Raw genomic sequence first — 17,272 nt, forward strand, 5'->3', positions numbered from 1 at the left:
CGAACCCGCGTCCCCTGCATCGGCAGGCGGACTCTCAACCACTGCGCCACCAGGGAAGCCCTGTAATAACTTTAAATGAAATACAATCTAAAAATACTGAGTCACCAGAAACTAATATTGTAATCAATATTAGTCAATCAACTATTCTTCGATAAAAAATTATGAAATAAAATCTTCCCCCAAAAACGTGGAATGGTGGTCGTCAGGGTCGGGGTGAAAGGGGTACAGGGAGTATTAAGGGTACAGAGTGTGAGTTTGGGAAGATGAAAAACTTCCAGAGATAGATGGTGGTGAAGGTTTAAAACAATGTGAATTACGTAATGCCGCCAAACTGTACACTTAAAATGAGTTAGAATGGCAAACTGTATGTATATTTTACCACAATTTTAGAAAAAAGAAGAAGAAAAACAATCGTTTTTTTTGCGCTTAAATCTGTCATTTGGGCAAAGCTCAGCAGGAACGACCCACCTCTGCTCCGCGACGCTGGGCCCTCAGCTGGGACGACTTCAATGGCGGCCGGCCGGCGCCTCCATCTCTTCACCCTGTCTCTGGGCTTCCTTGGTGGCTCCTCCGCGTGGTCTCACCTTGTCACTGAATCAGGTCCATCTGCCCGCCGCGTCAGGAGCCACAACACGTGGGACGCCAACGTCTGCAGCAAACACGCGGTTTACCCGCAAGCCAGCCAAACGCAGAAACCGCAGCACACGCCACAGACCCGCTCACGGGAAGGCGAGGGGCGGGGGTACTTAAGGGATGAGGGACGAAGACGCAGGCGCGGGGGGCGTGGGGGGCGGGGAAAGGGGATTGGGAGAAGGTGCGTCGTCGCGTTCTGCGCAGGCGTAACTAGACTGCGGGCCTCGGGGCACGAGCTCAGGGCGGGGCTTTGGGACCTCTCACTTCCAACAGCCTCGGAGCCTGTAACCCTCACGCACGCCCCCGTGGAGGGTCGGCGGTCCTATCCAGTCTTAACAGGCTCCACGTGAATTAGACACAGCTGACTCCAAGATCCTAGAAAACATCTTGTTTAGGCTCCGTGCCGCATGGAGGACACGCCGGTCCTTCGTAACAATTCAAACGACCTTGATTGGTGAAGGCAGGTTACAGGTGAAATGCATCTAACTAGCGGTTACCCGCGGTTTCACTCTCATCATAGCCAAAGGTCATCTGCGGCAGCTCAGGCGTCCAAGAGACAAGAAGTAGAAGCTACGCTAAGGCCCGGGTCTGGAGACGGGCACGGCATCACTTCCCAAAATGCTGTCGATGCAGAAGCCACAAAGCCCACCCAGATACCAGGGGAGGGGACTGACACCCCCACCCCCACCCCGCCGCTTCTCCATGGAAGAAGGCGTTTCGGAGAATTTGTGCCCATTTTTACTCCAGCACAAGGTGGAAGTGAAGTGTGTACAAGGTACTGAAGTACTGTGGACACAAGATGCTCCTCTGGGGATTCAGGAGACTTTCCAGGGAAAGGAGATGATCTCCTCCAGGATGAAGTAATGGATGTGAGAACATCTTACAAACCATGAAATTGTTTCACCGATGCCTGATCAATGACAGTAAACGCTGCATGAAGACTAAGGCTTTGCAGTTGCTTCCCAGTTAATACGATGCAATCACAGACCTCTCACCCTCCTAAAGTCATTACGGGACTGTGGGCGGCTAACGCAGGAACACGTGTAGCCCGCACGTGAAGAGATGTGCGTGCCCTTCAGGAACCAAGTGCTCTGTAACCCACATAAGGCCACCAACGTGGCACTGTACGCCGCCGCCATATGCAGTGCACTCCAAGGGGAGTCGTGGTCATGAGTTTCCATCACGGCCAATTCATCTTCCGCTAATCGAAGTGAAACGGGGCAGGACCCTATGATCTATGCCCCCCCATGTCCTCAGCCTTTTTTTTTTGTCTGTGGAAAAACTTTAGCCAATGAATAAGTTTAATCAGAGAAGTGAGAAAATGCAGAAACAAAGGAAAGTAGTCAAATAGGACAAAATAATAATAGTTTAGGCAGTAAGCAAAGTCAAGGGGCCTTTAGTTCCTCCTTAAAGGGCTACAGATAATATTCTGAGCCATATCCTGTGAGCTGTCTTATAGATGCTGAAACCCTCACCAGATGGAAGAAGTTAACTACACGATGACCAGACGGTAGCCATGACAGAAGCTGCCACAATTCCAAGAACTGGCTTCAAGGAAATGGGCACAAACCGACCCTGGAACTGCAGACGAACTACTTAAAACAATCAAGATGACGCTGATCAGACCACCAGTGACCAATTTCAAGATGACCGTCAGAGCCGACTGTGCTGTTTTCTGCAGGTAGCCCCTCCCTCCGTCTATAAAAGCTCTTGTCCGCTGGTTGTCAGTGGGGGGAGTCGGCCTTTGGACAGGAGCTCACCCTCCCCCACTCCACCCCGGTTGCCGGCCTCCAAAATAAAGCAATCTTTCCTTTCCACCAGCCTGGCCTCTTTATTGGCTTTTGAGCGGCGAGCAGCCGGACCCCACTCCGGGTATAGTAGCGAACGTATGTGGGTTCAAATACCGTTTGTCAAGCACGGTTTTTTCTTATAACCCCACTGTGAAAAAGTCAAGGTGCCGAGTCAAATGAGGTTTTGGTACTTCTCGATAAACGATGGCTGAACGAGTATTGATCCTCAGACACTCAACGAGGGGTGTCTTTGTTCCAATACACCTTTCATTAGATATAAAACTTCTTAACACTAAAACTAATAGAGAAATACTGTACTGGTTAAAAAAAGAAGAAAAATGAAAACTCTCACGCATCATAAAAGCGAGGAAAATTCCATCCCAGATCACAGCCTTCCGATTTATAATTAGGAGAAACTGTCTTAAGATGGCTCTGGCAATCGCAAACTTCAGCCAGCCTCACTTGGTTGTGTTGGACCAAATATTTGGAGTCAACCCGTGACTAAAATCTAGACAGAGCAAGAGATAACCTTCTCGCCAAGCTCCCCATAAGAAGGGTCCAAGAATAAAGCGGATGGGACGAAAGTTCCTGTTCTCTCAGGCATTGTTAACTGAGCAGCTATCTGAACATTTTTGTGATCAAAGGAAAATCTGTGCGAGTCCACGTAACGCCTCCTTGTATCAGACAATGTATATACACATATGTAAGTGTCTGTAAATATATATGTGTGTATATACGAGTTTATAAATGGTATTGCCTTGGCCTAAAGATACCTCCTATTAAATTCCTTTTGAAGTACGTGAAATCTTTCTGTCCAATTCTTTCTTTCTACCTCTGCAATTAATAACGGCGTGTGTAGTGTATGCGGGCCCTGTACTAGGCGCTGAGGTGCTGTTCATTGATGAGGTCTTGATTTCTCTCCTCAAGGAACTCACCACCCCAGGGGACACGCACACACTGAATGTGGTCCCAGGCAGCATGACACAAGGGTACAAGCCAGTGCTATGGGGACGGAGAACAAAGAGGTTCACACCGAGCGTGGGAAAGAGGGGCAGAGGACAGCCCTGTCCCCGCCCCGCCCTCCAGCCCTTCCGGCCCCACGGCCCGATGTCTAAGGAATATGGGAAAAGACGAGAGCAGAGGAGCAAAGGAACCCAGCAGAACGCGGCCAGGTGCGGTCTTGAAGACGGTTTCAAACGTAACCCGAATCCCCGCCACTTACATCAATCAGAGTCCCTGTGAAGCAGTCCCCGGAGCCACTCGCGTTAGGAAGCTGGGTGCAGGCACGGCTGCCCCGTGGGGAGAGGGGACCCGTGTCCCACATTAAGCAGCTGGAGCTCAGAGGGGCCCCCGGAGTCGTCACGCACTGGTCCGGGGCGGGAGAGGGCTCTGAATGCCACTGTCACCGCCTCCGAAGTGCTCTTCCTTCCAAGGAGTGTGCGAGAGCTGTTCCGAAAGGGATGCCTGCGAAGACCACCCGCCCCCCGGCCCGGCCAGGGGAGGCCCCCGAACTCGCCTCCGACGGAGCCTTTAGTCTCATTTCCGCATTAGGATGGGACGGACATGCTGCTTTAAATTCAATCACCGGCGACAGACACGACCGTAGCGAGTAGATTGACACGTTTGCAACACACACGTCAGAAAGGTGACGAAGATCTCAACAGCCATTGGAGCCGCGAAGCAGCGTCTCCGCGGCAGAGATGCCGGTTCCTGGCCCCCGGCCCCTCCCTCCCAACTCAGCCACGTGAGCCTGGGGGCCTGCACAGCCCCTCCCCTGGGCTTTCGGGCCAACACTGGGCCCTGCCAATAGGGGGCACTGGAGGGAACCCGAAAGGCCGGGAGCAGGGGGCGAGGCCAGGCTGGCAGCTGCGGTCAGTGCCCACCATCCCGGCCGTCACCTGGCAGCAGCTGGCACCCAGCTCCAGGTTTGGGGGGCATTCCTAGAACCAGCCTCCTTGTGTCCCCCCAGGCACCAGTCCACAGGTGCCCCCTCTCTGAGCATGACAGGTCTTCAAGCTTCTAGATTCCAACACCCCAACTTCTTCCCTGCGTTTTGGCCCTGGGGTAGTAACTGCTTCAGGCAGGTAATGACACTCTCTCTCTCTCTGTCACCTCAGCGTCCCCTTTTGCGGTTCCAGGCCTCTCGCACCTGTTTAACCAATATTCACACAAATTCTCTCTGTTAAAAATAACTGGTGTGACAATGGCCATATCTACTAAGGCAAATGTACAAATGTATCTTACGACATAGCAATTCTACTCCTGGAATCCCACCCAAGGGAACTGAGTGCTTATGTTTCCCGAAAGGCATGTTTAAAAATGTCCCTAACTGCATATTTCTAACACCTGCAAACTGAAAATAACCCGAGTGTCCATCAATAGTAGAGTCAATAAAAAATTACAGTACATTCCTAGGGTTGAGTACTACACAGCAGTGAAAAAGAAAAATACAGCCCCATTCAACACTGGTCATAACATTGAGACACAAAAGGGTACATACTCTGTGATTCCATTCATACAAAGTTCAACACGAGGCAAAGCTACTCTATGGTGACAGAGCACTCTTCTTCCAAGGGCGCTATCAAGTGGATTTTTTCTATCTCTTGATCTGGGGGATGGTTCACTGTGATGTACATTTAAGATGCATGCGCTCTGCAGTGTGGAGGGTATAATTCAGTAAAAAATTAAAAATAAAATGTTTCAGTCCAGCTTCCGGACTGAAGCCTGACTGCTTCAAAGCGATAGCAAGTGGCAGAGTAGGAAAGCCTGGTAGGAACCGCCAAGCCTAGTAGAGACACGGGAGGAGAGAGAGCCTGGGATTTCACAAAGCAACAGTGGCACAGAAATAAGGGAGGCGCTCAGGGCACAAAGAGTGGGACCATCTCCAGGGTCGGAGAAAGCCAGTTCCGTACAAGTCTGCTGGGCGACCCCAAGACACAAGAAATGTAGACTAACCTAGGTAAAATTCATTAGTTGTTGAAACAAAAATAAGGGAACTCTCCTAAGCTAGTTCTCTTATAAGGAGCTATGTATATATACACATATATATTTGACATATTTTGTCAATATAAATTATATATTTCTCTATATTGAGGTTAAAAATATCTGATGTTATATGTGTATCATAAAAACCTATTGGATGCCACCAGCTCTGTGCGATGCTACTTCCTATGTCCCCACACCAACCCTAGGAGGTGGGTGTTAATCCCCTTTTACAGAATTCACACCGAGGTTCCGAGCCTGGAGAGCCCTCCTCCAAGGCCACACCACCGGTGGTAGCGATGGGTTCGAACTTGGGTCCATCCGTCTCCAGCGGGGTTAGACAGAACCAGTTACATCTGCGACAGGGAAAGCTGAGCACTGCAAACAAACTCCAGTTTCAAAATACCAGTCAAGGGCCGAGAGCGGAGTCATGGATGATAGCCTCATGTAATAATCATTCCTGTTTCAAATTTCCCTGGGCGCCTTCTGGACACATATGTGTACACACATGTGGCAGTCTTATATACATGTTACAGATGGCGATCAGTCTTCTATGGCTGTTACGTCTACTGAGTAAATAATGTCTTGTGTAACCCATGATTTTTCTAAATGGAAAGACCTGCACTTCGAGATGGTTGAAATTAAGATGCCGGTTTTATGCTTAAAATCAATCTGAAGGCTTCCATCATAAAGTTTTTACCCCTTTTTATCCTCTCTCGTTTAAAAGTTTGGTTTTTTTTTAACACGAATTCTGTATTTCTTGTTCTTGATTTGAATCTATGTCCTTCAATTCTGGGGTATAAGTGTTGAAGACATTCAACTGTGAAAAGTGAAATGACCATCACAGCCAATGCCTTTCATAAAACTTTGGAATTTTATCTCAAAGTGATTCTGTCGTGGTGCTGTGGGTTATAGTTAAGATTCAAAAATACCTAACATTTTAGACAGCAGGGACTGTTTTTCTAGGGTTTTATTTTTCCGTTTTTCACTGATAAATGATTCTACCCAGAGGATACAGAGGATAAAGGGAAGCCAATGCAGACCACTGCGGGACACGTATTTGCCCAGTGTATTGCCATGATTTGCAGGAAAGGGCGTTAACTCTGTCGTCTTTCACTTACCCCCTTCAAGGCCCTTGAATCACAATAACATCCGAGTTTTGAATTAAGAAAAAAATTTCAGAAGTCAAAGAAATTTTCTATGTAAGTATTTTGGAATGAACGGGCTGATGAAAATAGCTCCTCTCTGGCTCTTAAAAAAGAGAGAAGGCGAAGGATGGAGCTGTCCTCTGGGCTGTACCATCTGAGAAGGGGAAGAAAAGGAGGATTAAGGTTGATGATGAGTGGGGTTCTCACTCGCATGCGCGATCCATTCCCTCCTTGCAGTATTCAGGCTGCTCCTCTAAAAATGCAAGGGCTCTGAAAGTGGAGCCCAAAGGGCGTGCCCTCCCCAGCGGCCAGGTTCCGACCCACTTCCGGGCTCCCAGGCCCTTCTCTGGGCAGGCAGGTCCCAGGGCGTCCGCACCCTTCCCTGGGTTGTTAAAGCTCCTGCTGCCACCCGCTCTGGGTCTGGAAGATTCCTCCACTCAAGACGATGCAGCTTCCTCGGGCGCTGTGATTCTGCTCCTGTTCAAGGGGCAGAGGACATAAGCAAAACAGGGAAGTGATCACATTTTAAAAGCTCCTATCCAAGCGCTAATCAGGCCCAACCTTGCTTAGCTCTCGAGATCAGATGAGATCGGGCGCGTTCAGGGTGGTATACAGACTTCCAGACTTAGAGAAGGAACTTAAGGTTACGGGTGTTGGTGGCAGAGGTGAGGACAGTTAGGGAGTTTGGGATTGACAGGTACACACTGCTACATTTAAAGTGGAGATGGTTCTACAAGGACCTACTGTAGAGCACAGGGTTCAGCACTGCTGAATATTACGTAACAACCTAAATGGGAAAGGAATTTGAAAAAGAATAGATACATGTATACGTATAACTGAATCACTCTGCTGTACACCTGAAAGTATCACAACATTGTTAATCAACTATACTCCAATATAAAATAAAAAGTTCAAAAAAAAATGTTATGTAAGCAAGAGACTGCTGTGCATCTGCAGGAAACACCTGGTTCACCGGGCAGCAACTCAGCAAGTCCAGCAGGGCGGGCAGGTGCCCGGGATGCTTGCTTTCTGTCCTGATGACTGACAGGGTCGGTCTGGCTTCTGGGTCTGCAAAACCCCTCTTCCCAGGTCTGCCCCCCTGACCCCAGGCACAGGCTGGGAGTAGATGGACAGTGAGATCAAACACCCAGGACTCATGTTAGTGCCCCAGTTCTGACAGGCTAGAGGAGGGCCAGGCTAAGTTCCTGGGAAGTCACAATGTTAAAAGTCCATTAAAGAGAACCAAACGTGTTCCTTTTAGGCGCTTAGGAAGCTCACGCAACTAAAAGCAAGCAGCCTTGCCTTAGCTTACACCACGTTCATGAACAGCTGAGGGCGTGTGGGCTGGGAAGACGTTATGCAAGCAAAAGACTGCTGCGAATCTGCAAGAAACACCAAAAAAGCCTGGGAGAGAAAAAGGGGGGACGAAGTGTGATCGCTGTTACTAGGTAGGGGCCACCCAAGGAGAGAGCGGGGTGTTCAAACCTTCTGACCCCCAATTGTAGCGCCATTTAAACTTTTCTCCCCGCGTCCAGTCCCTTCGTGAACATCTGCCCGATCTGCCTCGCCAACCCCGTTCTCACCTTCGTGGGTTCCTCAGGAAATGCTTCTGGAGGAAACTTAAATCCTAACTTGTGACAAAACACGGAGAAAATCCAAGTCACAGAATTCATGGAATAAAACAGTGCCATCTTGAAAAAAAACGAGCTCAAGGTAAATTTAATAGATGGACTATGTCCTCGGTCTCTCCTCCAGGAGGCTAATCGGAAGAGGAAGGCTGGCTTGAAGCTGAGCATCGCAGAGTAAACACGCCGGGAAAATGCATTTATTTGTCTTAATGGTCTTCTCGCCACTTCGGATGTTGATATTCTTGTTAAATTTTAACTTTCCCAGCGGCAGCAGAAGTGATAGGAGATGCCGAGTTTCCGGGCTCTTAGGTGGACACAAAGAACTGGTTCATTCTTCCTTGCAATCAAAGGGTCTGACTTTCCTACACAAGGGATACAAAATGCCCCCGCACCCCGAACCATCATGAACCAACCGACACTGAAGGCTTCCATACAGAAGACGTGCAACAGCAAACCACTTTCTATCTCCATGTGCTCCTTTCGTTTTTCCAACAGTTTACAATATTTCTACGGGGTGCATGTTACACCTTACAGGCTCTGATTTCCTGACAGTAAGGAAGGTATACCGAAACCACGTATTTGAACGTTCTTACTTTGTCACCTAAACGTCTCCAGTTCTGATGAAAACTGAAGAGATCTGAGGTTGCTTCTAGGGATGTTACATGTTTTGGAAAGACCAAGTAGCATTCACTAAGTGAAAAACTCATTTCTTTTATTAAAGTGCACTTTGGCTTGAATCACGATATTGAAAAGAAGTTACGCTTAGACAATTCTGTAAGGAGAAGCGAGCACTCTCCATCCCTGTGTTTAGAAAAGGCTGCTGAGAACGTCGCAGGGGAGACTCTAGCACCAGGAAAGAGTGGACTAGAATGGGGACTGGTGAACCACGGCCTGATGGCCAAATCTGGCACACTGGGTTTGCACAGCCCTAGAGCTTAGAATGGTTTTTACATTTTGAAATAGCTGGGGGAAAAAAAAAAATCAAAAGTAGAATATTTTGTGACATGTGAAAATTATATGAAATTCAAATTTCAGTGTCCATCCATCAGGTTTTATTGGAACGCAGCCAGGCTCATTTATGTACCTTCTGTGGCCGCTTCTGTGCTGTAGCGGCAGAGCTGAGTCGTTTCAGACACAACGTGCAAAGGCTAAAATATTTACCCTCCGGCTCTTCACTGAAAAAAAAAGTTTGCCAATCCCAGGCTGGGTGATCTCTAAGGCCCCTTTCACCTCCAAATTCCTAAGCACTTTACTTCCTTAGATAAGCGGGACTCCTCCATCAAAGATAATGTACAGAACACACGTTAGCCTGCTAATATAATGACCCCAAAAGAACTGTTTTGCGCTGTCAGCGTTTCCCATAGAGCACGTAAAACACCGACTGACTCGGAACATACTATCGACTTCACAGATATCAATCACTTTTAAAGGTAGGCTCTCAGTTCTAGAAGGCAATGTTTATGACTTTTAGCAATTTTCCCCTATTAACAGGTTTAACAGACCATCTGAAAAATTACCAAGTAGAATGAAAATGAAAAAAACCCAACTCCTCTAGGAATTCATGCCATAAAACATTTATTAATAAGTAAAATGATTTTCCCCTGCCTTTGGCTATTAAAAGATTTGACGGGGTATTTGTTGATACCAATTGCCAACAATGGTTTTACGTTTTCAGTCATGAGATAGACAGAGATACAGACAGGTGATAGAAAAGGTAGACAGACCACAGACTGATGACCATAGATACAGATATAAATATGTGTAGAAGACCATACCTTACAACCATTTAATTACAAATCTCGGTTTTGCTAGCAGTTGGAAATTAACTTCAACTTACTTCTTGTAAGGGAACAATACACAAATAAATTCACTTGAATTTCATAATTCAGAAGACTGGTAATGAATACAGTGCTTGTTGAGGACTAAAAGAGAGAGGAAAACAAGAACTAACTTTGTGGGGAAGAAAGGCAATATCTCTTTGAAAAGCTCTTCTCAACTTGATAGTCTCTCTTGCCTGAAAAACAAGACATTTTGATAACGACAGTATAAAAAGCCTATGATTTGCGAAGTAAATCGAATCTGCGGTTTAAATTTCATCCCAAGTCTCAGGTTTGGGCTGAGGAGCGATATTAAGTCTCTCTCTCTCTGCAAGCGTTTCTTTGAGCTTTTCTAGGGAAGACAAGAAAATGTTTTATCAGATCTAGGCAGAAAGGCTGACGTTCATTTATAACAACAGTAATTACCGGCACTCAGTACTATATGGACACGGAGGTCTGAACACCAGAGTGAAACGCCAAACCACACCACACAGCAAAATGAAGAGTCATCTGCAGAAGGGGCAGGTGATAGTTTATGATTTCAATATGAAAACACTTTATTGCTCTTCTCAGATGTCAATGTAAAGTCAGAAATTTAAAAGATACAATCGAGAAGGGGCTGAATGTTTTATTACTACACCATCACTCTACTTCAAGATTAAAATAATCCCAGAGTTCTGAAATGTCATCAGTTAAGTAACTATACAATTTCTTTCAGCCTCTTTTTAATGTAGGAAATCACTTTGTAATAAGATCTCTACACAAGGTAAAAAAGCACAAAATAGTCCCCCAAAAAGCACAAAAATAAACAATATATATATATCTTTTTACAATGAATTAAGGTGTGTCTGGGAAATACTGAGATCAAGGACTAACCTCAGAGTCCAGATTGGTTTCCTTTTATAAGAATTGTGCTCTTCGCATCCCCCCTAAAACTTGGGATGCTTATTAGAAACTGGCCCAGGTAAAAGGGAGGGAACAACTATTCTGATCTTGTACCAATACAATAAAAAAGAAGTAACAGTAACGAAATAATAAAAACAATCAGTTTACAAAATTCTTCTGACAGCCACACCTCAAGGGCACTTAAGGGCGCACATGTGTCACACAACCACTGGCGACCACACAGGCATCTCCAGGGGACGCTCTTCTCCATCATAAATCAATCATGCACTGGGATGAAACATGTCCAGAAACGCTCATTTGGAGAAAGATGTTTTCATACAGTTCGGGGGCAAAGCAAGCCATCCAACAGAATTGTACCACAAACACCAGCGATACGCTGGGACCTCCACGTTGAGAACCCTTCCCAAGCCCACGGCTTCTGCCTTCCTCTGTCTGGTACCGGACCCCGGCCTCACCTTGCGTTACACAGTCACGGCTGGGTACATCTTCTGTTCGCTGTTAGTGTGAGGGAAGGGGGCCTGTATCTGCCTGTAGCCCGTCTGCAGCCCGTCCAGGAACGGCGGCACCGGGGTCATAGGCACCGAGTCGTGCTGCACCGTGTACCCCACGAAGGGGGGATGCAGGTACTGCCCCTGGTGGGGCACAATCTGGGTGGCCTGCTGACAGTTGAGCACAGAGAAGTTTGTGGGCATGTTGACGTATACATTGTTCATGGTGCCTTCGGGCAAACAACAGTTGGTCTGCGACCTGGTCGGGGGCCCCCGGGCCCCCGAGTTGGCGCTGGAGCTGGAGCTGGCGGCTGTGCTGGACTGGCGGGAAGAGGAACCTCGGGAGGTGCTGGCGCTGGGGATCATGGGGATGGTCTCCACCATGCGGGGCCCCCCCGGGGCCCGGCTCTGCTGGGGCTCCTGCTTGGGCCGCAGGCATCTGCAGCAGCAGGCGGCCACCAGGGACCCCAAGATGATGAAGGCGACAAACACCGACCCGACGATAAGGAAGGGCACATAGATGGGGACTGAAGAAAAGGAGAGAGACATACTGTGATGACTTCCTGTAAGGATGCAGTAAAAATCGGGGATGGGCAGCGGAGATGGATAAATGAACAACGCTGGTACCCAGAAGCCAGGAACCTGGGCCAGGCCCGGTGTGTGCGCTTATCGGCCGCACACAGGAAGCACCGTCCTTTATCAAGTGCTTAGGGATGGGGAGGGGGGCGCAGTAGGGCCTGCCTACTGCAGGCAGGCAGCGGGGATCAGCCCCCAAAGCAAAGCTGTTAACACTGACAGCTAGACTCACCAACTGCAACGCTCATGGAGGCAAATACCCAATTTAGCAAAAATATGAGTTTACCGGTTTAAGACTCTTCTAAAATCCCTAGAGTAACGGAACTGCCCACATTTCAGTCTACCCTAAGTTTGTAGGGTCTGCACAGAAACGAGTTGAAATTACTTCAAAGTCTTTTCTCCCCCCAGAAAATTATTTACATTTCTCGTAAACCTCTTTGAACTTTTTTTCGCAGCTTCTTGTTTCATAGGCAGATAAATCAAAAAATTCGGGCAGACCCTAGTCACAGCCATTTCCGAAAAGAGTCTGTAAGATACAGAGGTCAAAGACGGGTTTAAAAAAAAAAAAAAAAAAAAGCCCTCCACACACACTTAGCTGAAGGCTGGTCCCTGGAATGTGGGCCTGGCTGGGGGGAGGCTGTCCAGGCAGCAGGTCAGCATGAAACAAGGTACCGAGGAGGACAAGGCTTGACATCTGTTCCAGAAAGAGCCCGCAGTGAGCCGAGGCCCCAGGCAGGACCACGTGGCTGGGGCGGAGCTGTCAGGTCTGCAGTTAGGACACTGGATTCCGTGTGAAGAACCACAGGGAAAAGCCCGCAGAGCGAAAAGCAATGGGCATCCTACTTAACAAGGGAGGTTTATTCCAAAAAATAAAACTGTCAAGATAAAAATAGACACTTTACTAAAATCAGTAGCAAACTCCAGTTACCAATTCTTTTACTTAAAAAGATTTTTGGGGTGCCGTGGGCCTAGCACTACCGAGTTTCAGAAGCTGGACACACTGGCTGATGGGGACCGAGAATCAGGAGGGAGGGGTCTGTGGAATCCCACCCTAGATGACCAAGAACCCATGTCTTTCGACACGTTCCTGCCCATCTCCTGGACTACTCGATTAGACGCCCCGCGAGGACAGAGATTGGTCCCGCTGGTCTTGGCAAAGGGCAGTGCCAGCACGTGGTCCAGGGAGACGCTCAGCTCTCCCTCGCCTGAAGTCACACACGCGCAACGCCCTCTGTCCGCTAGGGCAGCAGCCGTTCTAATCACGCTCCTTGGACAGAACCGATATTCCTGCAGTCAGTGTTTCTAGAACATAGTACCACACGGAGCCATGGAGAAATGATGCCTTGTAAGTAAACATACCTTATCAAGTATGTAACCAAAGGCTGACGATTGAAGGCTTCATTTTCTAAATTAAAGATACCAGCCTTATATGTTATCAAATAAACAAATAACAGTTAGGAAAAAAAAAACAAAAAAAACACCCCCAAAGCAGTCTAAGTCCATATAATGAGTTTGGGGAAGAAATCACTGTTCTCTTTCCAGGATTTTAATTGGAAGAGTAAATAACTCAGGGCAGAGAAGGCAGTGTTCCTGGAAGCCCTCGGCTCTGGTTAATTAGACATGCGCTGTCCTTCTTGAGTGCAGAATTTTTAGGAAAAAAGATTCAAAAGTGGAATTTAGAAAGCATCCCCACATACCACGGCGTCTTGAGGAGTCGGCTGCCTACTGATTTGTCCACAGTCGTCCCAACTTCTAGGAGGCCGGCAAAAGCCCAACTTGGCACACACAGAGAAGGCAGTCAAGCAGTGTGCCCATGGCTCGTCCCCCCAGGTTTATTCGGGAGGCCACACACCCCGCTATGCTGCGCTAAGACGACTCCTCTTCTGGAATTCCCCTCCCTTCTCCTCTTCAGAGTCAAGGCAGCAGCCGACCAGTAGGAGTAGCTAATAAAATGCGTGACTGCAAAGGGAAGGACAGAAACGAGCCGCCTCTCAGCAGCCCCAGCCAGCTCTGTGAACAGGGACCAGCGGGGCCCTGGCTCGGGCGGCTGGAACGCTGGGCTGGGGTGGGGGGGAGACAGCATTAATGTAACAGTCCTCTCCTTCTCTTAACGGGCGGAGACGCCCCTCCGGGCCATGTGTGCCCTTCCACCTCCACCCGGACCACATCCTCCCTCCCAAACACATTATGGGATAGGTCCTCAAGAGAAGGGTCTGGGAGACTGGTGACAAGCGGAGGCAGTAGAACCTATCAAATGCTTTCACGCATTTGTTTCTCCAACTCTAACTTGGGCAATCTGAAAAAATACAGTTAAAGGATCAAGGCCACAAAGAGCAGGGATGGCACGGCTCTGATGTCACACCTTCCGAGTCCGACGTGGTAAGGAGGCCAGGGTGGGGGAGGTGCATCTTAGGGAGGGGTAGACTCTCCCCCGGGGGCTGGTAGAGCCCATCACCCTCGGGAAGACCCAAGGAGCGGCCTTCCCTCCGAGGAGCCCTCAGGTTCCCCGGCCAGCCCTCTCGCTAGGAGGCGCCGCCAAAACATGACCCCGTCCTCGGACTTAGACCCATAGAGACAGGAGACCCGGGAGGGGGCACGGAGACCCCTGGTTAGGAGGCACGTGGGGCTGGCTGCGGCCCGCCATGCTTTGGATGTTAGGGTTTTTTTCCGGAAAACCCAAGCCAAGCCGCTCTTTAGCTGACAGATGGGGAAACTGAGGCCCAGGGCGCTGAACCGCTGTCCCGTTCCACACAAGGTAAAGGCTGCGCCGGGACGCAGGCATCGCCTCCCGCTCCAAGCCCCTTTCCTGAAATGGCAGGCTCCGAATTCCCTCCCCCTCTCCAGGCTGCCGGGTCCCGCCGGCGAGGCAGAGCCCTTTCCTCCCCTCTCTGCTCGCCCGGCCCGCCTACCTGCCGAACCGTCGGGGCCGTCTTTGTCCGCGCGGCCGGGCTCGCCGGCGCCCTGCTGGCGGTCGTTGTCGCAGCCGCCCTGGTCCAGGCGCGCCTCGGCGCTGGAGCAGCAGTAGCGCAGCGCGCAGCTGCCGCAGCAGATGGTGGCGTCGCCGCCGTCGAAGCGCTCGGGGCACTGGAAGCCGATGCGCCAGACGCCCTGCGCGTCCATCCAGCCGTGGCAGTACTCGCCGCTGGCCCGCGCCCCCGCCGCCAGCAGCGCGGCCAGCAGCAGCCGCAGGAGCGAAGCGGCGTCCCGGGAGGAGGCGGCCGGGCGGCGTCCGCCCCACATGGCACCACCCTGGGCGCGGGCGGCGCGTCTCCAGAGGGCGCAGGGCCGACTCCGGGAGGTGGCGGCCCGGCGCCCCGGTCCCGGCGGTGCTGAGGCCGGGACCTCTGCGCTGAGTGTCCCTTCCGCGGCGCCTTCCGCGCGGGCCCCCGCCCCCCCGCCGCGACGTCCGGGAGCTAAGCCATGCCCTCCCTCGGCCGGCGGCCCGGCCCCAGCAGGAGCTGCCTGTAACTCGTGGGCACTCGCCGATGGAGCTCTCCGGGTGCGACTCAGAGGGCCCCCGGGGCTGCCGTTCCACAGCCCCCGGAGGCTTCACCCGCGACGGGACCCTCCCCGTGCATCCCCGAGAGGACGCTCGCTCGGGCCGGAGGACCGCTGGGCGCGCCGCTTCGGACCCGGAGCCAGGGCGCTGCCGCACAGTTTAAGCCTCGGGGTCCTGCGCGCTAGTCGTGGCGCGTCTCCTGGCTTTATTCCCCCCTCGGGCGGCTTGAAGAGGCCAAGGCGGCGGGCAGCGGGCACAGAGCTCCGGGCAGCAAGTGCAGCGGCCGGCGGCGCTCAGCCTCCTGCGCTCCGAACTCGGTCCGCATGGCTCCTGCCGCGCCGCCCGGGCCGCCCCCTGGGTGCAGCCACCAAGTTCCGCTCCGCGGGCCGGACGGTCGATCCTCCCGGCGCACGCGAGCGTCCGGGACGCGGACGAGAACCGACGCGCCCTGCCGGGATCCCGGGAGCCAGCCGCGGCTGCTGCTGGGCGCGGGTCCAGGCGGGCGGCTCGCCCTGCTCCCCTCCTCTGCTCTCCGGCCTCGGCGCGCTCCGTCTGGCTCCCCCTCCCCCCCGCCGCTGCGCCCTGGGTAGGTGCGCACCGCTGGACGCCTCCCACGGAAGTTTCGGCCCCCGGGGCTGCGGAACAAGCCGATCGCAGCAGCCGCGCGCCCGACCCCGACTCGCCCGCCGCGCCGCCGCGCCGCGCTCTTAAGAGGGACTGGCGCCGCGGGCGCGCATGCGCGCTGGGGCCGCCCCGCCCTCGCCGCCCCAGGGGCCGCGAGCCCTTCACTTTCGGGCTGGAACGGCCGCGGGCCGTGGGCTGCCGGGTAGAAAGGGCGCGGGAGACAACGGCGCTCGAGCTAACACAGCAACAGCAGTAACGGCAATAAGGGCAAACTCAACTTGCTTATTGCAGGTCTTAGGCGGCATTCACAGTTCGGATTCTCACAACTTCCCAAAGAAGGATGATAACTGCGCTCCATTTACAGACGCTGAAGTTGCCACTTAGACTCACTGTCCCTCCAGTTCCCAGCCCGATGTCCAGGCCACGGCCGGTCACTGGCCTGGGGCTGCGTGGTGGGCTCGGGCTTATACTAGGTGGGGTGGAGACGTGCCAGATTAGGCCGCTGTCCGGATGATCTGTGTCGCTCTTCTTTCTAAATTTGGGCAGAGCGATTTATTGGATTTAAGCAGAAAGGTGCCTCGTCTCCACATTTGGCCCCGATGGTGTAGACAGCTGCGTGAAGAAGCAAACAGGGCTCCGACAGACCAGCAACGCGGCTTTGAGGAGGAGAGATTAATAGCTCCTGCCTTGCGGAAGCTGAAACAACAGGTGCTGATGCTATTAAAGCCGCCGTGATTATTTTTAAAGGATCTGGTGACCCTTCCGACACGGTCTGGAAGTCAGCGACCTGACATCTAGGCCCAGCCCGACCAGAAAAAGAATCTTGCACTTTTCTGGCTTCAGTTTGTTCATCTTTAAAGTGGAGCATAAGAGGTGATGACCACTGAGGTTCCCCCCCAAGTCCGTGTCTATGGAACACAAAGCAATTTTATTCACAGCAAAGACGCCGCTGTTCAGACATGGTCAGGCACTTGGGCGGGCCGGGTCACCGCGCGGACTGGGGCAGGTTGGCTACCCTGCCACTTGCCCCACGGAATCAAAAGGAAAAACCGACCCTACGCCCTGGAAGCAAACACCTTACTCTTTTCAGTAAACCTCTCTCCAAGCACTGCACTTGATTTCATTAGACTTTGTGGCGGGGGGAGGGGTATTTTTAGCTTCATAAAATTATGTATTTTAAA

General features: G+C 51.3%; 1 protein-coding gene across 2 annotated transcripts; it reads right to left on the bottom strand.

Annotated features, from left to right (window-relative positions):
• Positions 1 to 9,752: 9,752 nt before the first annotated feature.
• SHISA2 (shisa family member 2) lies at positions 9,753 to 15,982 on the bottom strand. Of its 2 annotated transcripts, XM_059995492.2 has the most exons (3): positions 14,878 to 15,982; positions 11,360 to 11,919; positions 9,753 to 10,350 (listed from the first exon to the last, which is right to left on the bottom strand). In XM_059995492.2, exons 1-2 carry the CDS (start codon positions 15,206 to 15,208, stop codon positions 11,366 to 11,368), a joined length of 885 nt encoding a protein of 294 aa, XP_059851475.1. In that variant the 5' UTR covers positions 15,209 to 15,982; the 3' UTR covers positions 9,753 to 10,350; positions 11,360 to 11,365. The 2 variants fall into 2 exon arrangements, with proteins under 2 accessions (XP_059851475.1, XP_059851474.1); XM_059995491.2 differs by having other exon boundaries at positions 9,753 to 11,919.
• Between the last annotated feature and the right edge of the window lie 1,290 nt (positions 15,983 to 17,272).

Source organism: Delphinus delphis, chromosome 18 (assembly GCF_949987515.2).
Source record: "Delphinus delphis chromosome 18, mDelDel1.2, whole genome shotgun sequence".
NCBI classification, from domain to species: domain Eukaryota; kingdom Metazoa; phylum Chordata; class Mammalia; order Artiodactyla; family Delphinidae; genus Delphinus; species Delphinus delphis.

Coding starts and splice junctions, on each gene's coding strand:
- SHISA2 (XM_059995492.2), bottom strand. CDS start 15,208: ATGTGGGGCGGACGCCGCCCGGCCGCCTCCTCCCGGGACGCCGCTTCG. Junction 11,920..14,877: donor CGGCCCCGACGGTTCGGCAG/GTAGGCGGGCCG, acceptor CCTTTTCTTCAG/TCCCCATCTATGTGCCCTTC.